Source organism: Astatotilapia calliptera, chromosome 14 (genome assembly GCF_900246225.1).
Source record: "Astatotilapia calliptera chromosome 14, fAstCal1.2, whole genome shotgun sequence".
In the NCBI taxonomy this organism is placed as follows: Eukaryota; Metazoa; Chordata; class Actinopteri; order Cichliformes; family Cichlidae; genus Astatotilapia; species Astatotilapia calliptera.
In genome coordinates, this window is record NC_039315.1 from 32,584,443 (window position 1) to 32,604,699 (window position 20,257).

A 20,257-nucleotide genomic window follows, 5' to 3' on the forward strand; every position below is an offset into this window, starting at 1 on the left:
TACGTGGGTTTCTGACAACCAGTAATGATTTGAGTGGAAGCTCGTCTTCTGAAGCGATGCTTAATGTTTATTTTGAATGTTGTAAAAGCCGGCATTCAAAGCTGAAAGGGCCCAGCTGCTAGCGAAGGCTCTGTATCACAACACAAAGGTTTAATGCTGTGAATCACTGAAACTGTGCTAGTAAACATCAAAAGCAGAATGTGGGTCAGCGCTTGGGTTTCGCTGAAAAGTAAAAAGAGAAACTAGATTGTGTCTCATAAAGGTAGCGATAAAGACATGGCTGTCTGTTTCTGTCCTACAAAAAAAAACAAACATACTAACTGTACTTCTGTTCAAAACAAATTTGACATCTTAACCTATCTTACTAGAAACTGTTAGTCTTCACTCTGTGCAAACATACATATAATACATGTATTTGTCCACCAAGCTTTCTTGTCATTTCTTTAAGCGGTCTTCAGGAATAGTTCTCCAGGCTTCTTGAATGACAATCAAAGCTCTTCTTTAAATGCTGGGTGACTTTTATTTCACTCTCTCTGAAGATGATCCCTCACTGCTTCAATAATGTTGAGGTATAAGCTGTGAGGACTCCACCAAATGTCAAAATCCCCAAGATCACTGGCTGCAATGCAGCCCCTAACCATAACAGACCAATTACCACTGACTTTCAGTTAAGTTCTTGCTAAATCTGGCATATGTCAGCCTTTTCTCTCTGTTTCCCTTCTTTAAGAATAGCCTCTTGACTGCCACTCTTCTACTGAGACCACTTCAGATGAGGCTTCAGTGAATGTTAGTTGGATCAATTGAAGGGCCAGATGCATCTCTCAGGTCCTGTGTCAGAGGATTTTTTCCTATGTCTTAAGACATGACTTTCAGATACTGTTTATCAGGTAGTTTTGTTAGGCCTGCCATTTCTTTTGTCCTTCACCAATTTTTTAAGGACACACTGCACACCATGCTTTAGAAATTACCTGGAGCAAAAATTATATTTTATGTCTGACAAACTGTGTTACCTTTGGCATTTTTCATAGATTCAACTAAAGAAATGGGAACAAATTAAATGTTTTTGTGGCAGGCTACTAGTAATAAAGTGCCAACACACACATACAGTTATGTCATGTCTGTTATGTGTAGACAGAACACTAGTTTATCCCTTGGGTTAAGAGCATTTTTTTTTTATTGAATGATTCATAAGTCAGCAGCTTAGCAATCAAAAAAAAATATTCCTATGAAAATAGTCCATTATCAGGACTGGAAAGAAAATGAGTGAAAAACCAGCGAATTTCCAAAGATAATATTTGAAAGATCGTCAGAAAGCTAGAGAACTATTGCTTATGACCACTTTAAAAATTATAAGAATGTTTAGCTCCTTGGAAGCAAAATATAAAGAAATGAGAGGTAGCTCAAGACTTTTACACAATGCTGTATGACCAGTTCCACAAAACAATAGTAACAACCTACAGAAACTGTAATAGCATGGAATTTCCAACGAGAGCAGGTTTTTCCTCATGCAGAATATTATTAGTACTTCTCTGAACTCTTAAGGTAAGACTTTTAGTCTATAAATTATCAACAGCTAAAGTGATAACTGACCATAGTTAAAGCAATAGTTAACAACTTACTTTTTCCAGTTTATAGAAATAGAAAGCTCAATTTTGCTCTAAACCCTTAAGAATTAATTTGTTATACAACTGAAACAACAAACAAAAGTAAAGCCAATACCAAAATTATATTGGAGAGAAACCTAACACCAGACAGAATAGTCTTGCTAAAAGCTAACTAGCCCAGTTTAGTAAACTACCAGTAACTACAATCTCGGCCAGATTAATGAGATATTGTTTTACCTTTTAGAAGTAAAAATGTATTCCACCTTTTATTTTTTATTCCACCTTATAATTTGCCTAAGTAGGTATAGAAATGTTTTAAAATGGCCTATTTTTTAAATTAAAATGTTAGCTTAGCTAGGAGCCTTTAAAGCAGAGGTCCCCAACCCCCGGGCCTCGGACCGGTACCGGTCCATGAGTTGTTTGGTACCGGGCTGCAAGACTTGAGGCTCAAGTGTGAAATGTATGGTTTTCAGGGTTTTTATCGGTTTTCAGCGTTATTTTGTTATCGTTTTTATCGTTAACTTGGTTTTCCTGGGTCTTCACGTGTGTTATGAATAAATCTTCTTTTCAGTGCCGGTACTGGTTTTATTTTGTTGTATTTATCCGCGACACCTTAAAGGCCGGTCCGTGAAAATATTGTCGGGCATAAACTGGTCCGTGACGCAAAAAAGGTTGGGGACCGCTGCTTTAAAGTACAAAGTCCTTATTCTCAACTTCTCTGTTAGTATTGTTAATGCAGGCAGACACAAAAGCTCAAAAGCATATTCCCATTCAGAAAGCTACTTGTATTCATTTGTATGTACACACCATGCAGTACATGTACATTTAGAGTGAGTGAAGCAGATTTGTTTTACCTCTTTGCCTAGTGGCATGCCACTGCCCAGGGCACAGGTGAGGCCGATGACTTTGGCCACAAAAGTTTTGAAGGTGAGGTATTCTTTTAGGACGACTCCACGCAGGATGGTCTTCATTTCTGGAATACCTGAACCTGTAATAGGACAACAGTGGGCACGTATAGCTGATTGTTTTAAATCGAACATCATTTTTCAAGCTGTTATCATTCACAACTAAATCTCTAAGAAGAAATCCAACTATTTGATAAGAATTTAATAATCATATTAATTAAGATGAACAAGATTTTGATCCAATAAATTCTGATCAGTGCATGACATCACATCTGTGTTTTTTCTACCTCACACAAAAAAAGATCTCACCATGTTCCATCCTATAAGAGGGCACAACTTCTAAAGCTGCAACTTGTATGAATTTGGGTGCCAATTATAGCCTGACCATTATTATCAGACTATTATGTTAGCAACAGTCACTAATGTTCAGTCTATCAAATCACAACATGCTTATACCATTATTTATGTAGTAGGGGTAGTACACTGTGTTTTGAAGGAATGTTTTTTTAGTAAAACTACTGGTGATATTGTGTCGCTATCATTACATTTCTAGTATTTGTTGTCAATCACTATATCATTCTAGTTCAGATTTGACCCACATGTGGACTAAAATAGTTCCATCTCACCTTTTGGTTTTTCACCCTAGTGATAGCCTTCACTTGCATCAACATTTCTTTGTATCTCATATTCAGATTTCCAGTGAACAGCTTCAAAACACAGGTTTAACACCCTGGATCTTTTGTCATGGAATAACAAGTGAACAGGCCTCGCCTGGCAATGAAAGTCTTTGATAGTCACTTGCCCAATTACTTTTGACATTCTAAACAATGGTGTTTATAAAAATGAATGCACTTCAGCCACATTGACTGTTTGATTTAAAATCCTTGCTGTTGTTTATTTTTGGCCCTGCAAAATTAATTGATTATTTTGTGGATACTCACTCACAAGGTCTAAATTGGTTAAATGCAAGTGGTTAGCAAACCAGTATTATTTTATACGTATCATACCAACAGCCTGTGGAGCAAGGATCTGAGTGAAGCCTGCGGAAAAGGTGATGAGGACAACGGGGTAGGTGACCCAGGCCAGGTACTGCAGGAACACATTACTGTCCAGACCACCGTACATCCACTTCTGTGCTGTGGACACAAACCAGGACAGACGTGTAAAGCCACCATCCACTGAATACAGCATTGCAGACACACTCCACAGGAAACAATGTGTTCATTTCGAATACAGTCAAAGATAAAACTTCACAAGAACAAACTGATGAACACACACAAGCCCACAGTCAATGCACAACCAGGAGAGCGGCTGTATAAATATTTTTAAAGACATGAAAGATGTGTAGCTGTGTGGTTTTTCTCTGCACAGGACAGGTAGTTAGTCATGTTCTGGATCCAATTACGAGAACTGTACAGCATAACTGGAATTGACAAGACTAGGTTAGTATCCTCTTGAGAGCATCACACACACACACACACACACACACACACACACACACAGTTTGAGAAATCCATTTGAATTAGATGCAGTCCTGTGAGGTTTCTGATCAGCTCTCGCAACTTTCTTCAATCGTTTTAAAGTGACTTCCTTCCCTCTTCCTGGACTGTACTGTTTACTTAGTGATTAATCCCTCACCCTCACCCTCGTCATCTTTTTTCTCTGTTTCTAAATCTACCTCCATGTTTGATGATAGATGTCATAAGAGGCCTTCCATTCATCCTTGCTGCCATCCTTTGATCAACCTTGAATCCCCAGTTATCCCTCCACCACTCTCTCGGCTTCCTTTTTTTTTTTTTTTTACTCACTTCTCTCTTACCCCCAAACTTTTGCCTGCTACACCTCCTTGGTTTTACTCCTCTAAAGACGTTTCACACATCACAAGCTGCACATTATTATCATCTGCATTCGTTTCCAACAGGGCTCAATCCTCAGTAAAATCTTTCTATTTACAAGGTCCTGTAGGGACAGATCAATAAAACCATTCCTAATTAATTACCACATTATGCAGATGTCTGGATAAAGCTCTGGAAAGAGTTTCACTCTGCAAAACTCATCACAAGAAAAAAAGCTTAATGTCTTGTATTTGTCTCCATCTATATAAAGCAGAACCCTGTCACATTGAAAAAGTAATATACTCTTATTTTAATTTTTATAGCCCTTCCTGTTGTGTTTTTCCATTTCCTTGGAGGAATAACCAGGTCACCGTTTCGGCGGTCCTTGAGCTGCCTCTCCAAAAAGTCTGTTGTCTTGCAGTCCACTGTTGTGGTCTACAGCCGGTTGGAGATGTCCTTGTTCTGCTTTAAACGCCGACTGCAGTTCTGCTGCATAAACTCCACAAAAGTGTAGAGCTGAACAAAGACTAAATTGACAACTGCTCTCTAATGTGGTGGAGCTGATCTCAAATAGCAGGATAAAAGACTAACTGGAGAGGCTGCTGATTTCGGCCTGATTTACTTGCAGAACCACCTAGAACTCCCACAGCTTCCACCAAACAGTTCTGCAAGTTATGCTGTTAATTAAGCAAAACTTGCTGTCCAACTGGAAGAAGGTCCAGCACCAAGTCATCAGGTGTTTTAAAGCTTTTTTTTTTTTCCCCCCATTATTTTCAGCCCCTTAAGTACCATTTATTGCCATTCTCTACCAGGCATTTATCAAATGGCACCTTCCTGAATTTAAAATCTTCCCAACCACTGGTACATCTAAAGGTCTTTCTCCTGATTACATTTCCTTGGGAAAAATTTGGTATTAAAAAACAAATGGATGGGAGAATTACACTAGAATATAAGTTGAGTGAGGCTTTATTTTTGCCATATGGAAATAATTTATTTTCTCCATTTCTAAAGCACTTAATTGACTAATTCCTTATATCATGCTAGTTCAAATTCTTATTTTCCCTTCGTTTACACTTCATGTTTGTACACATGGGTAAAAGTGTTATCTGAAAATATAGACTCAATATATTTTCCCATCTCTGCTATCTCACCCCTTTACCACCTCCCCCTTCCCACTAACTTCTCTCTCTTCCCACTCTAATCCCAATATAAAACAGTCTGTACATTACTTGCTTGTGTTACTATTGGCACTCTCCATTCTCAAACCCACAGGTGAAAAATGCAGTCCCTTGCTTGCTTACCTTGTAGGCAGATGGCGATGCAGAAGTCCACCACCCAGCTGACCAGGGCCATGAGGAGTCCCAGCAGGATGAGGAAGATCCAGTCCTCGCCGACACGCGAGATCAGGAACTTCTGACAGCGAACCGTGCAGACTAGAGGGACGGCAGGAAACAAGGTAACATGTTAGGACTACATCACCCAGAGATTGGCACTAACACTTGGACGGGGCAAACAGAATCTTTTCAAAATTAGCCAATAATAGCTGTGTTTCCATCCAACAGTTTCTGAAATATTGAGCACCAGTAAACATGCTGTCTGCTCAGAAAACTACTTCATCCTAAATGCTACAACACTTTAGTGGTGAGTGATTTAAAAAAAAACAAATCTAAAAAAAACAAAAAGGCAAAAGTTCATCAGTTTCCTAAATTTAAGATCCATATAAAGTCCAGCCAGAGTCCAGCAACAAGCAAGCCATGGGAAACACTGTCTTTTGAAGTAGGTGAATTGCTTTTTGACACAATTTAGAATTTTTCTTCGTAAAACTATGAAAATATAAAATAGAGGACCACTTCTTCAGGGGCTCCATGAGAAACTGTTTGCACGTTAGATTGCTCATGGAGACATGCGCTTCTGATAAATTCTTTAATTAGATTTCAAGGCTGCAAGGTTTTCAAACTTGTGAAAAGTCAATTCATGGGCAGACATCTTAAATTCTAGACAAATGAGATGTTCTATTCTGAATAGACTTTTGTCTTTGTGGTGCAACTTAATAACAAAAACCTTTTATGACAGATCTGTGAAAGGTAAAGAAAACCAAAGAGTAATCTTCGACTTCTTTGCATTGACTTGAGTTTTTAGACCTGAATACCATTTCCTTTTTAAATAAAAAACTGGGATGGAAACTCAGCTAGCTGAGACGTGGAAGCCACATGTTGGAAATGTTACATGGGATGAGAATAAATCTGTCACTGTTACCACTGGCAGCCATGTATAGCAGAGGTTACAACGTCACATTCAACCCGTGTCCAGAATACGATTTCATACACAACGTGGCGAGATGATAAAGACAAATGAGACTACACTGATCAATGAATATTAAATGCACAACAGAAATGTCACTGAAACAGAGGCACTACGAAGCCAAAACACAAAGCACACACAAGGCAGGTTATGAGGCACAATCACATCCGCTTTACTTACCTAGAAGCAACGGGAAACTGAAATTCACGGCTAATATACTGTATAATCCTCAGTGTGAGCCATGCATACACTTCTAGTAATTATGACTAATTGCTGGAACCAAACATTAGTTTGACAGTGACTCATTAGGATGTTCACGCACACACCATAATTCATACAGCCTCTTGTTCACGCCACATCTCCCCCGCCACCCTTTTTCCAAACCTGTCCTCTGTTCCCCATTTCTCCTCTGCAGGGGAAAGACACTTGGGTGCACTGGGTCCTTTTTACGCTTCAGCATGTAGAACAAATGTTCATGTAACACTCCAAATACTTGGACTTTTTTTATTTTAATGGTTGACCTTTATCGCATTCAACTTTTTTTAATATTTCTGCATGGACATGAATTCCCCAACCTTTATTTAATTTAAAACCTGACATGTTAGGCCATGGTTCTCTATCCTTCATATCTCTTATTACATCTGCCCTCCATTGACTTCTGGTGATCTGTCAATATGGAACAAATAAAGAAGAATGACTGTTATTCCTTAGATTGCAAACATGTTTGTCTTTCATCAAATAAAGGTTAAAAAATTCGATAGAATCGTCAGAGCAGCGTTTACTTCCTTTATCCATCTATACAGGCCACCTACTGATCTTTATTTAATCCATGACATATGAGAAATATTTATTTTTAAAGAAAAAAAGAAAGAAAGAAAAACCACACACACACAAATTGTATAAATTCTTCAATAACTGAAACAAGGGGTCATATCCCACAGTAACTGTGTGACAAAGTTCAGGTCATTTCTTGATTCAGATACGTTTTTGTTGGAGTGGAACGTGAAGACTTCATGCCCTCATGCATTCAGTGACTTTTGTCATTTACAAGGGTCCAAATAAGGCCCAGACTCCACATACTTAGTGACATAAAACAAATACACATGTATATCTTTTGGCATTTACAATATGTACTGCAATCTCTTGTCTGCTGTCACACATGTGGACACCGACACAAAACAACTGCTGGCAAACAGAAAAAGAAACTTCTACAATCACCACACTTGGATCGTTCTTTCACTTTAGTGGCATGCAAGTTTTACCAAATCAAAACAAGTTAAAAGTATTTTAGTTTAACAGATGAACGTTCTGGATTCATGAAACATAGCAAACCTGGCTTTTATAATGGCCTAAATTATTTGAGGCATGGACTACACTGACTCAAAAAAAACCATCTCCATGCAGATGGGTTCACATTTCTCGAACAGCAGAAGACAGATCCGCTTTACAGGATGGAACCCGTCATAAATCTTTTCTTCCCCCTCAATTTCCACCATAAGTTTTGACTGGGACTGATTCACTGAATTGATTTGTTTTTTATAAATAAAACCTCTCAAACTCTTTGCTCTGTGGCAAGATGTATTATCATACTAAAAAAGTGACTTCATTGTCACCAAAAGTACTTTGTATTGATAGAATATATATAGTACAATAAAACTGCAGTTGTATTGTACTTTCTGTTATTTTTGGAAACAAGTAACAGAAGGTGTTTTTAGGGATAAGTGCTAGCTGTAGCATCTCAGCAATGTTTTTATTAATCCTAACTTTCGAATCCCCTTGCCCTGTAGATCTGTGGGAGTAGAAATCCTGCAAAAGCCACTGAGAAACCAACCTAAAAACAAACAAACAACCATTCAGTTTCCTGTAGAGGTTTGTGTGACATCTCTGTGATGGACACGGGAAATGGAGAAAGAGTCAGACAGGACAGGAGGGGAATAAGAGATGCTGCTGGGACTGAGAAAAGGATGCATGCAGAACACACCCAAGTCGCACTTCAGCTCACATACATCCACGAATCCCCCAATCAACACCTTAAGGAGCAGCCTAACACGCACATGCAGGTGAAAGCTGTGACAAACACAGAACGCACATACACAAAGACACACTCTGCTTTCCATCACTTCAGTCAGTTATATGACAAATCTGAGAAACAGACTTTGTACATGTGTATATTTAGATATACGTGTTATCAGAGCATGTGTGTGTCTGTGTGTGTGGGTGAGGTGTCTGCGTCATCTCACCCACGGGCCGTCTGTGTTCTTGGACCCCTTCTGCCATCTAGACACTAACACTCATTTACATTGACTAGAGTGTGTCTGTGTGTCTCAGGGTGTGTGTGTGTGTGTGTGTGTGTGTGTGTGTACGAGCATTTAGCCTAAAGTTTAATCTTGCCTTTTTGGAGATGTAATTTAGTTAGCTCAGCCTGTGCTGGTATTGCTTAATAGCTTTTTCTGCAATGCGCACACAAGCACAGATCCTGCAGACTGGTTACTGAGTGTATTCTCTGTGGCATGCAATAAGCAGCATGCTAGTTCCCAATCACTGTCACTGCCTTCCCCACTCACACCCTGCAACCCCAGCCCCCTTCATCCTTAACCTCCTCCTCCTGCAGCTGCTTTCTACTAATCACATTCAACCTGTAGCTTTACCTCTCATCTCCTGCTCTCCCTCACAAAGCCTTATCTCCTGCCTTCCACTCCTTTCCACACTGCCCCCCACCCCCGACACACATGCTTTCTTCCCTCTCCCTGTTTTTCATTCTCACTTGCTCACTCTGTCCTCAGCAAAAACCATGATGCCCACATACCTGCTGAGACCAATTTAGGTTGCCTTGGAGACACAGTGCATCTAGTTCATAGCTCTGGCATTAAGATACTGTATGCGCACACGCTTGTGTTTACTTTGTTGCAACATGTTATGGAGATGCCATAATAGCAAATTAAAAGAAAAGACTAAAGGGTCAAGAATGTACCCCAGCCAATAATAAGGCTGGGGTATATAAAAGAGGGATATTTAAAAAGCCAGTGTGAGAGACATTTGGTCTCTTATTGGACAAATTCCAAATAAATGACGTTTCACAAAATCCAAAGAAAGACAATCAAACAAAATGTCAAAAACTGCAGGTCCATGACTGGCACACATGGCTCACAGGTACATTCTGTAAATTGCTGTTTGAAACCATCCAAATCAACAAAAGCTATCAACAGAATATAAACAAATAGCTTCTAGGACTTCATGTGTTAAAATAACAGATTGTGTTGGGACCAGAACTGTACTGTACCTATACTTTTATGTAATACACCTTTGGACCACATGCTATGGTGCAAAGTCTATGGTAGAAAGCTAAGAAAAGAAATATAAACTGTTTCAACACAGCCCTTAGTAAAACTCTGCCCCCTGGTGTTTAAAAAGTTACATTTTACAGAGCGTAATTACAAAAAGGTATTTTTAACCCTTAAAGTTGGAGGCTGATGACTTTTGAATATTTTCACACAATTATCTTAGAAATAACTTTGCTGTATGGTAATGAACTCTCAACAGGTTTGTGTTACAGTTTTAGTGAGTAACATTTTATTGGTCTCTGTATACATTAGCATTAGTGTTGTGCATTGTTCCCATGATCTATGCACGCAGCTTGCTAGAATTAGTTCATTAACACTCCGACCTGTCATCTAAATACAGATGGCTTAAAATGAGGCATCCAAAAACTATATCGACCTTTTCTATGTAGTCTGTGAAACCAAATTAGCCATGTAAGTGGGCAGCATGGTGTTGGAAATCTTATAGTTCGGAGTTTGATTCGTTGCCTCGGGGACAGAGCAGCTGATTCCACTATGAATTATGCATCGTTTCAAAGAGTGCTTGAAGATAATGCGAGGCCATCTGTTTGAAAGCTGTAGTCAAACCAGATAATGACACTAAGTACACTAGTGTTTCCACCATGGAGAGCCCCAAAAAGAAGAAACAGAATGGCACGGGATGTGAAACAGGCAGTACATGTATCTTCAGTTATCTTGCAACTGATTAAGGTTTGCATAGAAGAGTAGTTTCAGCACATCAAAGTCTGAGATTTTTTGGAGAACTCACTTTTGACAGTTCAATAGCTGTGATGTGGACTGTGCAGTTATTTTTTCCTATTAAGAATTTCATACCAATTGATATTTTTATTGAAAAATAATGACATAAAGCTACTTTCCCTTTTAATTCTGCCGTTCAGGCACAGCACATTTATCTGTAGCCAGTAGGAGTTGCTATAAGACATGAATCACTTGTGCAAATTGTCACTCATAATTACAAATGATTAGTAGCAGTATCAGTATATCTCTGCCATGTTTTTTCTAAACAATTTAGCACCATAAAATATACTTTCAGAAATTTTCCATTATTTTTTCTATGTTTGTTTCCAAAAAATATTTTTTGTTGAAGCCTTCTCTAAATTTAATGGAAATGAAAAAGGTACCTGTAATTTAGGACTAACTACAAGAGTTAATTGAAGAAACGGATTGGGTACTCTTTTCAATAATTTAAACAAATATTTTGCAGACTGAAAATTCAACTGACCTGGGAAATACCGTTGAAGTTATTTGACATCTTTTAAAGATCTCAATTTTTCCATTTTCTTAATTTTTTTTACTTTTTAAATAATAAATGAAATATAGTATATATAGTCATTTACTTGAATGTATTGATATGAGGATGGGCACAGATATGAAACAGTCTATGCAGTGACTGTACAGCCAGAGCCGTTGCTGTTCTGCCTGAAAATGTTACAAAACTCTACTGTATGAGTGTTTTCTTCCATAAGAAACGCCCACACACTTGCATGAAACGTGTAATAAGGATAAATTAATCAAACCACTCTCTCAGATGATACCAACAAAGCAATATGAAATATGTTATATTAGGAAAAACAACACATTGCTCAATCTCTGGTGTTATTATGTGAAAAATGAGGGCAGGAAGCAGGAAGAATGAGTACATGCATCCAAGATGAAAATCACTGCAAGTGCAGAATCCCTGTGACCGCTACCAGATAAAACCCAATTATTCAAATCAGGCGCTCATTTGTTATGCAGGGTGACAGCTATATATGGGTGGAAAGGGTAAAAGAGCCTACTATTAATGCCTCAATTCTGCACAGTCATGGCAATGAGGCCTGTTCTCGTTTTGTGTGTGTATGTGCCCCCACATTCATTATGTAGCTTCATGCGTAAGGAGATATTCAATTAGAAATGCCTGGCTGTGTTTAAGACCACTGGCATAATTAGATTAAAATTAATATAGATAGAAAAATCTGACCATTCAGCTTTTTAAACGGAAACTTTTAAAGAGAGAAGGAGGAGTACGCTCAGTGGTAGAAATTAACTTCTTTAGCGGCAGAGGGGACTGGAAGGTGTGTGTGTGTGTCTTATTCTAAAAAGTGGACTAAACACACCTGCTATAAAATCTACATAAAGATCAAACACAAAAGTAAATTGAAGAAGAGGATGGAAACAACCATTCTATTAATGACATCCAAATGTAGAAGAGAGTCATTTTCATTCCATGACTGCTCTACTGTAGAGTTTACCAAAACAAAAAATCTACAACATTAGTATTGTACACTGTACAGTGTAGATTAAAGGGATAAGGCAAAAAAACAAAGAAAAAAAATATTTTGAGTTTTTCATTCCAAGATGTCTAAGTTGCAGTCTAGAGATATGCAAACCGTGCCACCCCTCTCCTGTCTACCCATTACATCAGCCTACCAGCAGGCTCTTACATAAGCTATGTGCAAGTTCAAGATAAAACGCAGAGTGAAGATGCAACATCTGTAACGTAAAATCATCTCTTCTGCAGGCAGAATGGTTTAAAATATGGAACAGATGACAGAGCCAGAGGAATTTTTTCTCCCACATTTTTACAGTGAGATCTTCAGAGACTTAGGCACGCTCTATTCTGGAATAGATGAGGGCATTAAAAGCATAGATTTGGATTGACTCTGGGTACCTGTTGTTCACACTAAGTTGATATGTAGACAACAGTGAAAAATGGTGTGCAGTGACTTTTATAGAAAGACAAACAGACATCAAACATACAGAAATGGACTTGTGCTACTAATTCCAGTGTGATCACGGACAAGTGGAGTTTATCCTGCTTCCAGAGACAATACCCAACTCTGGAAACAAAGATGCAAGCAATCTGGAAATAAGAGAAGATTTATGAGAGAATGCTGTTTGAGATTGGTTTGAAAGGTTAGTGACTGCTCTGCTTTGAATTTAACTGGTGTATATTTTTATAAACACTGCTTGCCCTTATCAGAAATATAAATGAAGACACATATACTTGACTTAGCTAGATGGTCATTTGCTTAAACAGTGAGCCACTTCAATTACTTAAAAAAAAAATATTTATAACTATATATAGACTAGATCTTAAAAAAGAAAAGTCAAAGGAGGCTGGTGGCATTGTACTGTTCACACAATCGCTCCTCGCAACTTTTGGTCTCATGTCAACTTAGATTTCTATACACCTTGCTGCGTAACACAAAAGTGCAAAATAAAATAATTCAGACATCATGCTGTGCTCACAAGCTACGGTTACCTATTAACGTGCTCGGCAGATGACCAATGTGAAAGTACATTAAACCTGTATTCTTTCTAATGACCAGTATATCTATCTGCAAAAATGACATCCAATTGTACACCCAAAATAAAATTAAAAAAACCCCCAAAGAAACCAACTACATTACTCTTCAACTTATTAAAAACTTTACAGTTACTTTATAGTCTCAATGACCATTTTCAAGTCTGACTGACTTGCCCAACTCATGTTAAATTTAAAATGTACAATTCCACTTGAACTAGAATAGACTACAAAATAAGGTAAGCTTTAGGCTGTGGTTGAGATTGTCAAATCATTCTCGTATGACTTTCCAGCATCAAACTCACCTTTTGGTTATAAGGACAATGGCTGGAAACCTCAGCTCAACGCTTTAAAAACAAGACTTCAAATACACTTGATTTGTACTGATTTGTGAAGTACAAAGTCTGCCACCTCTATTTATGGTTGATATATTGGGGGCCACGAAGAGGAGTAAAGCAACGCGTTTCTTCATAGGTGCTGAATACTTATGACCAAGTCAGTATGGGTGAGTACCTATTTGTAGGAGCCCAATGTTTAACAAGTCCCCAGAGATTCTAATGTCCCCCAGGTCTCATATATTCTTGGCACCTCTAGGCACCTTTAGAGGTCTTGCAGAATGCCTTGACAGGTCAAATCTATTTTAAAAGCACAAGAAAATGTCAAGCAATCACCATGTTTTTCTCTTCTCTGCAAACTATGCATTTGTGGTTGAGTAGTTTACAGCATGGGTAGATGATGGGAGACACTTTTAGGCTTTTAATTTCCTCAAAGTTCCCAACAGCTTTACCTAGCCCCAAGTAATTCAACTGGGCTTTGTGATTCCGATGAAATTAGCTAATTTTGGAAAGGAGCTGATAAAGAGGAAGCACAAGGGAGAAAGGAGTTACAAGCATGAAGAAAAGAGCTAACAGGACAAATTAGCCCCTGAAGACACACACACACAAAAAAAAAAAAAAAAACAATGTTAGAGAAATAAAAACTAACAATGCATCTGTAAATGTTTCCTCTGTTACTAAATATGCCCATCTCCAGTCACTCAGAACACTCTCCTTGTTGCTCTTCCCTCCCTTCCTCCCCATTTATCTGTCCTTTAAACTATCTATCTATCCATTCCTCCTCCGCTCCTTGCTACATGTTGATGTGTTCTCTATGCTAATGAGATGTAAGAAGGAGGTGATGTTTATGTAAATGTTCTGTAACAGCCTCGGCGTCAGTCCCCGGCGAGAAGGCAAAGCACCTCGTCTCGCACTCAATCACTCTTGGAGTAACGACTGTTGTGGCACCCGTCTTATGGCTGCAGTACAATGTCTGCTTAATGAGGTGTAATGGCGTATCGGCATACACAAGCATCTGTGCGCATGCACACACACACACACACACACACACACACACACACACACACACACACACACACACACACACACACACACACACAAAAACAGAGCAGCTAAAAATCAGCAAAGTTAACATGCAAAACCGCCCGGTAACTTCCTTTAATCACTTCCAGAGAGTTTGTGATGTATGTTTAACATTTCTTCAGGAAGTAGCACTAAAATTCACACAACCAGCTGGGGGGATTTCTTTGCATTTAAAAGCAGGGCAGGATAAAGAAGAGGAATTCCTGTAGATGTCTTTATAAATGTTTTAAAGCTGTTCTCCAGTAGCAAACAAGGTCCATGCTTTGGACTAGAGCTTCTGAAACATCGATCGAGTTTTAGGTAACTCACTTCTCACACACACACACACACACACACACACACACACACACACACACACACACACACAGTGTTAAGACCGAATTTAGGTCTTCAGTTACAGCTCTAGCTACAGTACACAGAGTGTTTACAGAGTGTTTCTATTAAAGTACGCCATCAGTTACAGATACCAAAGAGTCCTGTTGGCTATATATTTTGATGGGTTTAGTTTTATCCACAATCCAGCGGAATAACCCGGGTTAGGCGGTGATTCTAAATTGACCACAGGTGTGGAACAGAGTGTGTGCCCTGCAGTGGACTGGTGACCTGTCCAGGGTGACCCCGCCTCTTGCAGTGTGACAGCTAGGACTGGCACCAGGGAGCTCAAGTTGGATAGGATGTTAGGGAGCTCAATAAGTACTCTCTGCTGAACTCAAGACTGGACCTTTGGGCAGTAAAAAAATAGCAAAATTACCAAATTGATAAAAAAAATAATGTCCTTAAATTTCCAGCGACTTAAAAGACTAAAGATTGATGCAATCTTCACACATATTCTAAGAACTGTTTGAATGAGCCAGTGCCACTCTGAATAACAACCCCACAGTGGTAGTCACCCGTTTCAAATAACATTAAAAGTCACCCACGTTGATGCAACTCTATTGCTATTGATCTTTGTGTGCAGCTCACCCTGAGTAGGCCAATAACAGTTTCTTTTCTTTCATTTACTCTCATATGATATATTAAAACAACAACAAAAAAAACAACAACAACACACACAAAAAAAAACAAAAAACAAACCAAAAAAACCACACACACACACACACACACTCTGTCGTGGTGGTGATACCATGGGGTAAAATCTTACATCCAATTATGAATCAAAGTCTACACCTTAGGTACTCAGAGAGATTGAGCATGCAATGCTAACAGGCAGCTGAGTGCTCGGCACCACTATACCATTTACTAAACCCCAAAGAGGAAATATCTTTGGGTGGAAAGCTCTTCATCTCTTGCAGATACTAAAGCCAGTTTATGTGGGTTTACACAGCTACGGGTAATGACCACCTCATCTGCATGTACACCGTCTTTGTGGTTAACCAACAGAAGAGAAAGGACCTGTTAAGAAATCAGTCACACTCTGAGCTTAACAAGTCTGGGAATATGACCAAGTTGGAGCTAGTTCTACAATGGCACTGAGTCTTAAAGACACTGCAGAGAGCTGGATAGGAAATAATTCTTTTGTCAGCACCTTCTCAAGTTGTTCCTGTGGCATCTGCATGTCCGTGACAGCTAACTCTTACAACCCGTGACTACATGTCTCTGGTTAATTGCTTAGACTAGACCTGTCACTACTGTATCTCCATTTTTACCTCTGGAGCTCAAAACTTTTACATACAACTTTAAACTTGTTGATCAATAGCCCTTTTCATTGCCAGGCGAACACACACACACACACACACACACACACACACACACACACACAGATCAATACTGCAGTCCTAACGTCATCCTTAATGAATGCATTAAGGCGACTGACTTTTTTCTTTCCCCTCTCCGTCTCTTTCCAGGAAGTCACTTCAGTCCTATGTCTCCTCAGAGGCTTTGGAACCTACAAAGCCAGCTCTGACCTGCTGGCCTCTGAAAGAATGACCCCAAACTTTACTGTCATGGCAACCTCCACTCCTGGATCTATTAGTGTAGAAGGAATCAATAATGAGAAAAGAGGTGAAAAGTTGAGATTGGCTGAGTGCAGCAGCCACGATGACGACTTTATTTTTTTAAAAGCAACAGTAACACGTGTAGAGATGTTTGCCACTGTATTCACAAATGTAGATATAAAAACCCATTAATCACAAAGCTGTTTTGTCCAGTGATGCGCGCGCGCACACACACACACACACACACACACCTGCAAAGCTGAAATTATACTGCTAGGTTTAATAGTTAATATTTGTAATTTATTCATACTTGCTTGTCTTGTGTTATTGTTTATTTTATGCGCAACTCTTATGCTGGGGCATTGCTGATGTTTGGCTTATTTATTCTTATAGACTTGCTTGTTACAATCACGATGGAAAAATGGCCCCATCATGTTTTTCCTTATTTTCTGTCATATGTATCATGTAACAATGGTGGATAATGATATTAAAACATGGCCAAATTTTCCACTACAGAGGCCTGTCTGTCAACAAGTAAATCTCTGGGAGCCAAAGCCACAGCCTTTAAATCTGGATGATGATAGCAAGAGGGGGCAGTCCTAAAAAATGAGTATCTCAGGCTCACCTGTGCTCATACCTTCTGTTTATGACAAACAGCCAATCAGAGGTAAACTGGATTAAGGGAGCAGAAAGCGAGCTAAAATTGCTCGTTGAGCTGAGGGGCTCCACCAAAGCTCAGTAAAAGATAAATGAGGCAAATTTATGAAGTATGAATCCTGCCCTCCTCTAATAAAGTCCAAGAATTAAAATACAGAGGTGGACATGAACATTATAGGTCACTTTTAATGATTTTTTGATTAGTTGCTCGTTTGCAATATGCTCCCCTATGTAATTGATTAAAAATAAACTCCCATGAGCTACCACATGAGATTACATGGTATTTATATGTGGCTCAGAGAGAAAAATCCCTGTTTGAACTGGTTACTGGATGCTTCTGTTTAATGGCTCTCAGCAAAGCACCAGTCCAATACTGGTGATGATGACAATGATGAATAAAAGTTGGCTGTGACAAGGTGACTGAGAAAGTGGCGGCATGATTTCTCCAACAGGGACACACACTGTGGACACACACACAGAGCCAAAATAGGCAGATGGTGGCAATGATGATCACAATAACAGCCAATCGGTACAAGTTTGTGTGCATTTGGCTTAAATGCGTCGGGGAAATATGTTTCTCGCTTTGCACGCGTGTGTGTTTGTGTGTGTGCTGAGTTCGAATGGCACTGGGGAGAGGTAAGTCATTTCATTTCCTGGATGAAAGCCTGCTGCACCAAAAGCCAAGGGGCCTGCTGCTGACTCCCTGGAAAGCTTCTCTCTTCCTCTCATCTCCTTCCCCCCCTCCCTGCTCATCAATTTCAGCTGTCCACTCTGCGGCCCTCTGCTGTCACCTGCCCCTCTCTCACTTTTGTCCATTTCGCTTCTTCCCACCCCTCAGTCTTATATATTTTCCTTCCTCTCCCCCAACTCCTTCTTCTTCAAATTATTCTTCAATTGCTGCTCTGCAGTTCCCTCATTTCTCAGTCTCTCAATACAGTTTGGCCCTCCTCTTCTCTCCACCCCACCCCAAACCCCTCCACCCACACACACACACACCACCCGTGCTCTGCCGCTGCAGAGTCAGCACTTCCGTTCCGCAGTCCTCTGCAGACAAACGAGTGTGCTGATTTACACTTTCACAGCCTGCCCTCGACAATTTTAGAGCACTTGTATTGTGCATGCAGTACCTTTGCTGTCGTTTAAGCTTATAGCAACAACATCCACATAGCAGACACACGTGTGTACTCTACATGTATGCAAGGCATACATATGGGAGCAGAGAAAAAGCAAACACACCATCAATCTTATGGAAAAAGTTTGAAGTATTAACAGTTGCTGGCAACACAATGCAAAAAGGCAGACACAGCTTATAAAAATAAAACTGTGTGTGTGTGTGTGTGTGTGTGTGTGTGTGTGTGTGTGTGTGTGTGTGTGTGTGTCTGTCCGTCCATGGTACATTTTTGTGTTCTTAAGCAACAGAAAGAAGGGAGACATTGATCATCATGCCCATCTGCAGCAGGCCTTAATCAGAACCATTTATCCCCTGTATCACACACACGGAGACACACACAGATGTTTGGAGCTCATTATTACTTTCCATTAGGGCTTGGGGCTAGCTGTAATAAGGCCAGGCTGAGGGAGTTAGTCTTTTTTAGCAGAGGAGCACACAGTGGAATGGGAATAATATACACACATAGATATTTTTCATGTTGGCTGTTGATTAATACAAAGCCACAAGGTGAATGTGCATATATGAATCCGGTTACCATTTTTCCTTTTGTTTTGTTGCCCTAAGAGAGAGAGACACACACACACACACACACACACACACACACACACACACACACACACACACACCTGGAATCTGCAGATACCTACGTGTGATATTTATTAGAATGATGGACATATTAATACACAGCAAAGCGAGGGAGAATGTTCAAGCATTCGGTACACTTAATGAGCACTTATCAAAGATTAATGTCTGAGCGCTAATGCAGCTTTATTTGCTGTAGCAGAGTGTGAGGACTGTGGGCTAGTTGGTAGTTCAAGGGGCGATTGCGGGATGATATATATTCTTTTGTTCGCTTGTTTACCAGATATAAAGTCCTGAGCTGGGGCCTCCAGAACATACGGGTACCCAGACCCTAGAGGACAAACAGACCACATAGCATAGTTAAATACAAGCAGTGTGTCACTGTGTGTGTGTTTGTGTGTATACACTCTCTTCCCCCGCAAGCTTTTATTCCCTCAGTGTAAAAGAAAGAAAGCCATCTCTCTTTTATCCATTTTTCTACATAACATTATTAGTTTGTGATTGATGTGGGTCCTGTGCAAACTCAGCAGCACGACAAATGAACAAGCAGCGGAGGACGTAGGAGTGATGGAAGAACGCAAACCCAGAGACAGACGGATACGTGTTGGAAGAGTGGCGATGAGATGAAGGGGAGGAGCAGGAGGATGAGGAGGAGAGGGAGAAAGAAAAGGACGGCAGTTTAATAAGAAGAGTTGATAATGAATGATCCGGTGTGAGAGAACATACAGTGGGGCAAAAAAGTATTTAGTCAGCCACCGATTGTGCAAGTTCCCCCACCTAAAATGATGACAGAGGTCAGTAATTTGCACCAGAGGTACACTTCAACTGTGAGAGACAGAATGTGAAAAAAAAAATCCATGAATCCACATGGTAGGATTTGTAAAGAATTTATTCGTAAATCAGGGTGGAAAATAAGTATTTGGTCAATAACAAAAATACAACTCAATACTTTGTAACATAACCTTTGTTGGCAATGACAGAGGTCAAACGTTTACTATAGGTCTTTACCAGGTTTGCACACACAGTAGCTGGTATTTTGGCCCATTCCTCCATGCAGATCTTCTCGAGAGCAGTGATGTTTTGGGGCTGTCGCCGAGCAACACGGACTTTCAACTCCCGCCACAGATTTTCTATGGGGTTGAGGTCTGGAGACTGGCTAGGCCACTCCAGGACTTTCAAATGCTTCTTACGGAGCCACTCCTTTGTTGCCCGGGCGCTGTGTTTTG

General features: G+C 39.7%; 1 protein-coding gene across 9 annotated transcripts in view; it reads right to left on the reverse strand.

Moving 5' to 3' along the window:
- The window catches only part of LOC113036314 (chloride channel protein 2), a 221,524-nt gene that overhangs the window by 83,153 nt on the left and 118,114 nt on the right, over positions 1-20,257 (reverse strand). For 7 of the 9 annotated variants that reach the window (XM_026192574.1, XM_026192579.1, XM_026192573.1 and 4 more), the window contains exons 3-6: positions 19,312-19,362; positions 5,646-5,777; positions 3,517-3,645; positions 2,459-2,592 (exon numbers count right to left, since the gene is read on the reverse strand). In XM_026192574.1, coding sequence (XP_026048359.1) covers positions 2,459-2,592; positions 3,517-3,645; positions 5,646-5,777; positions 19,312-19,362 — 446 coding nt within the window. The remainder of the gene's footprint in view (positions 1-2,458; positions 2,593-3,516; positions 3,646-5,645; positions 5,778-19,311; positions 19,363-20,257) is intronic. The other 2 variants (XM_026192578.1, XM_026192576.1) reach the window with 1 other exon arrangement.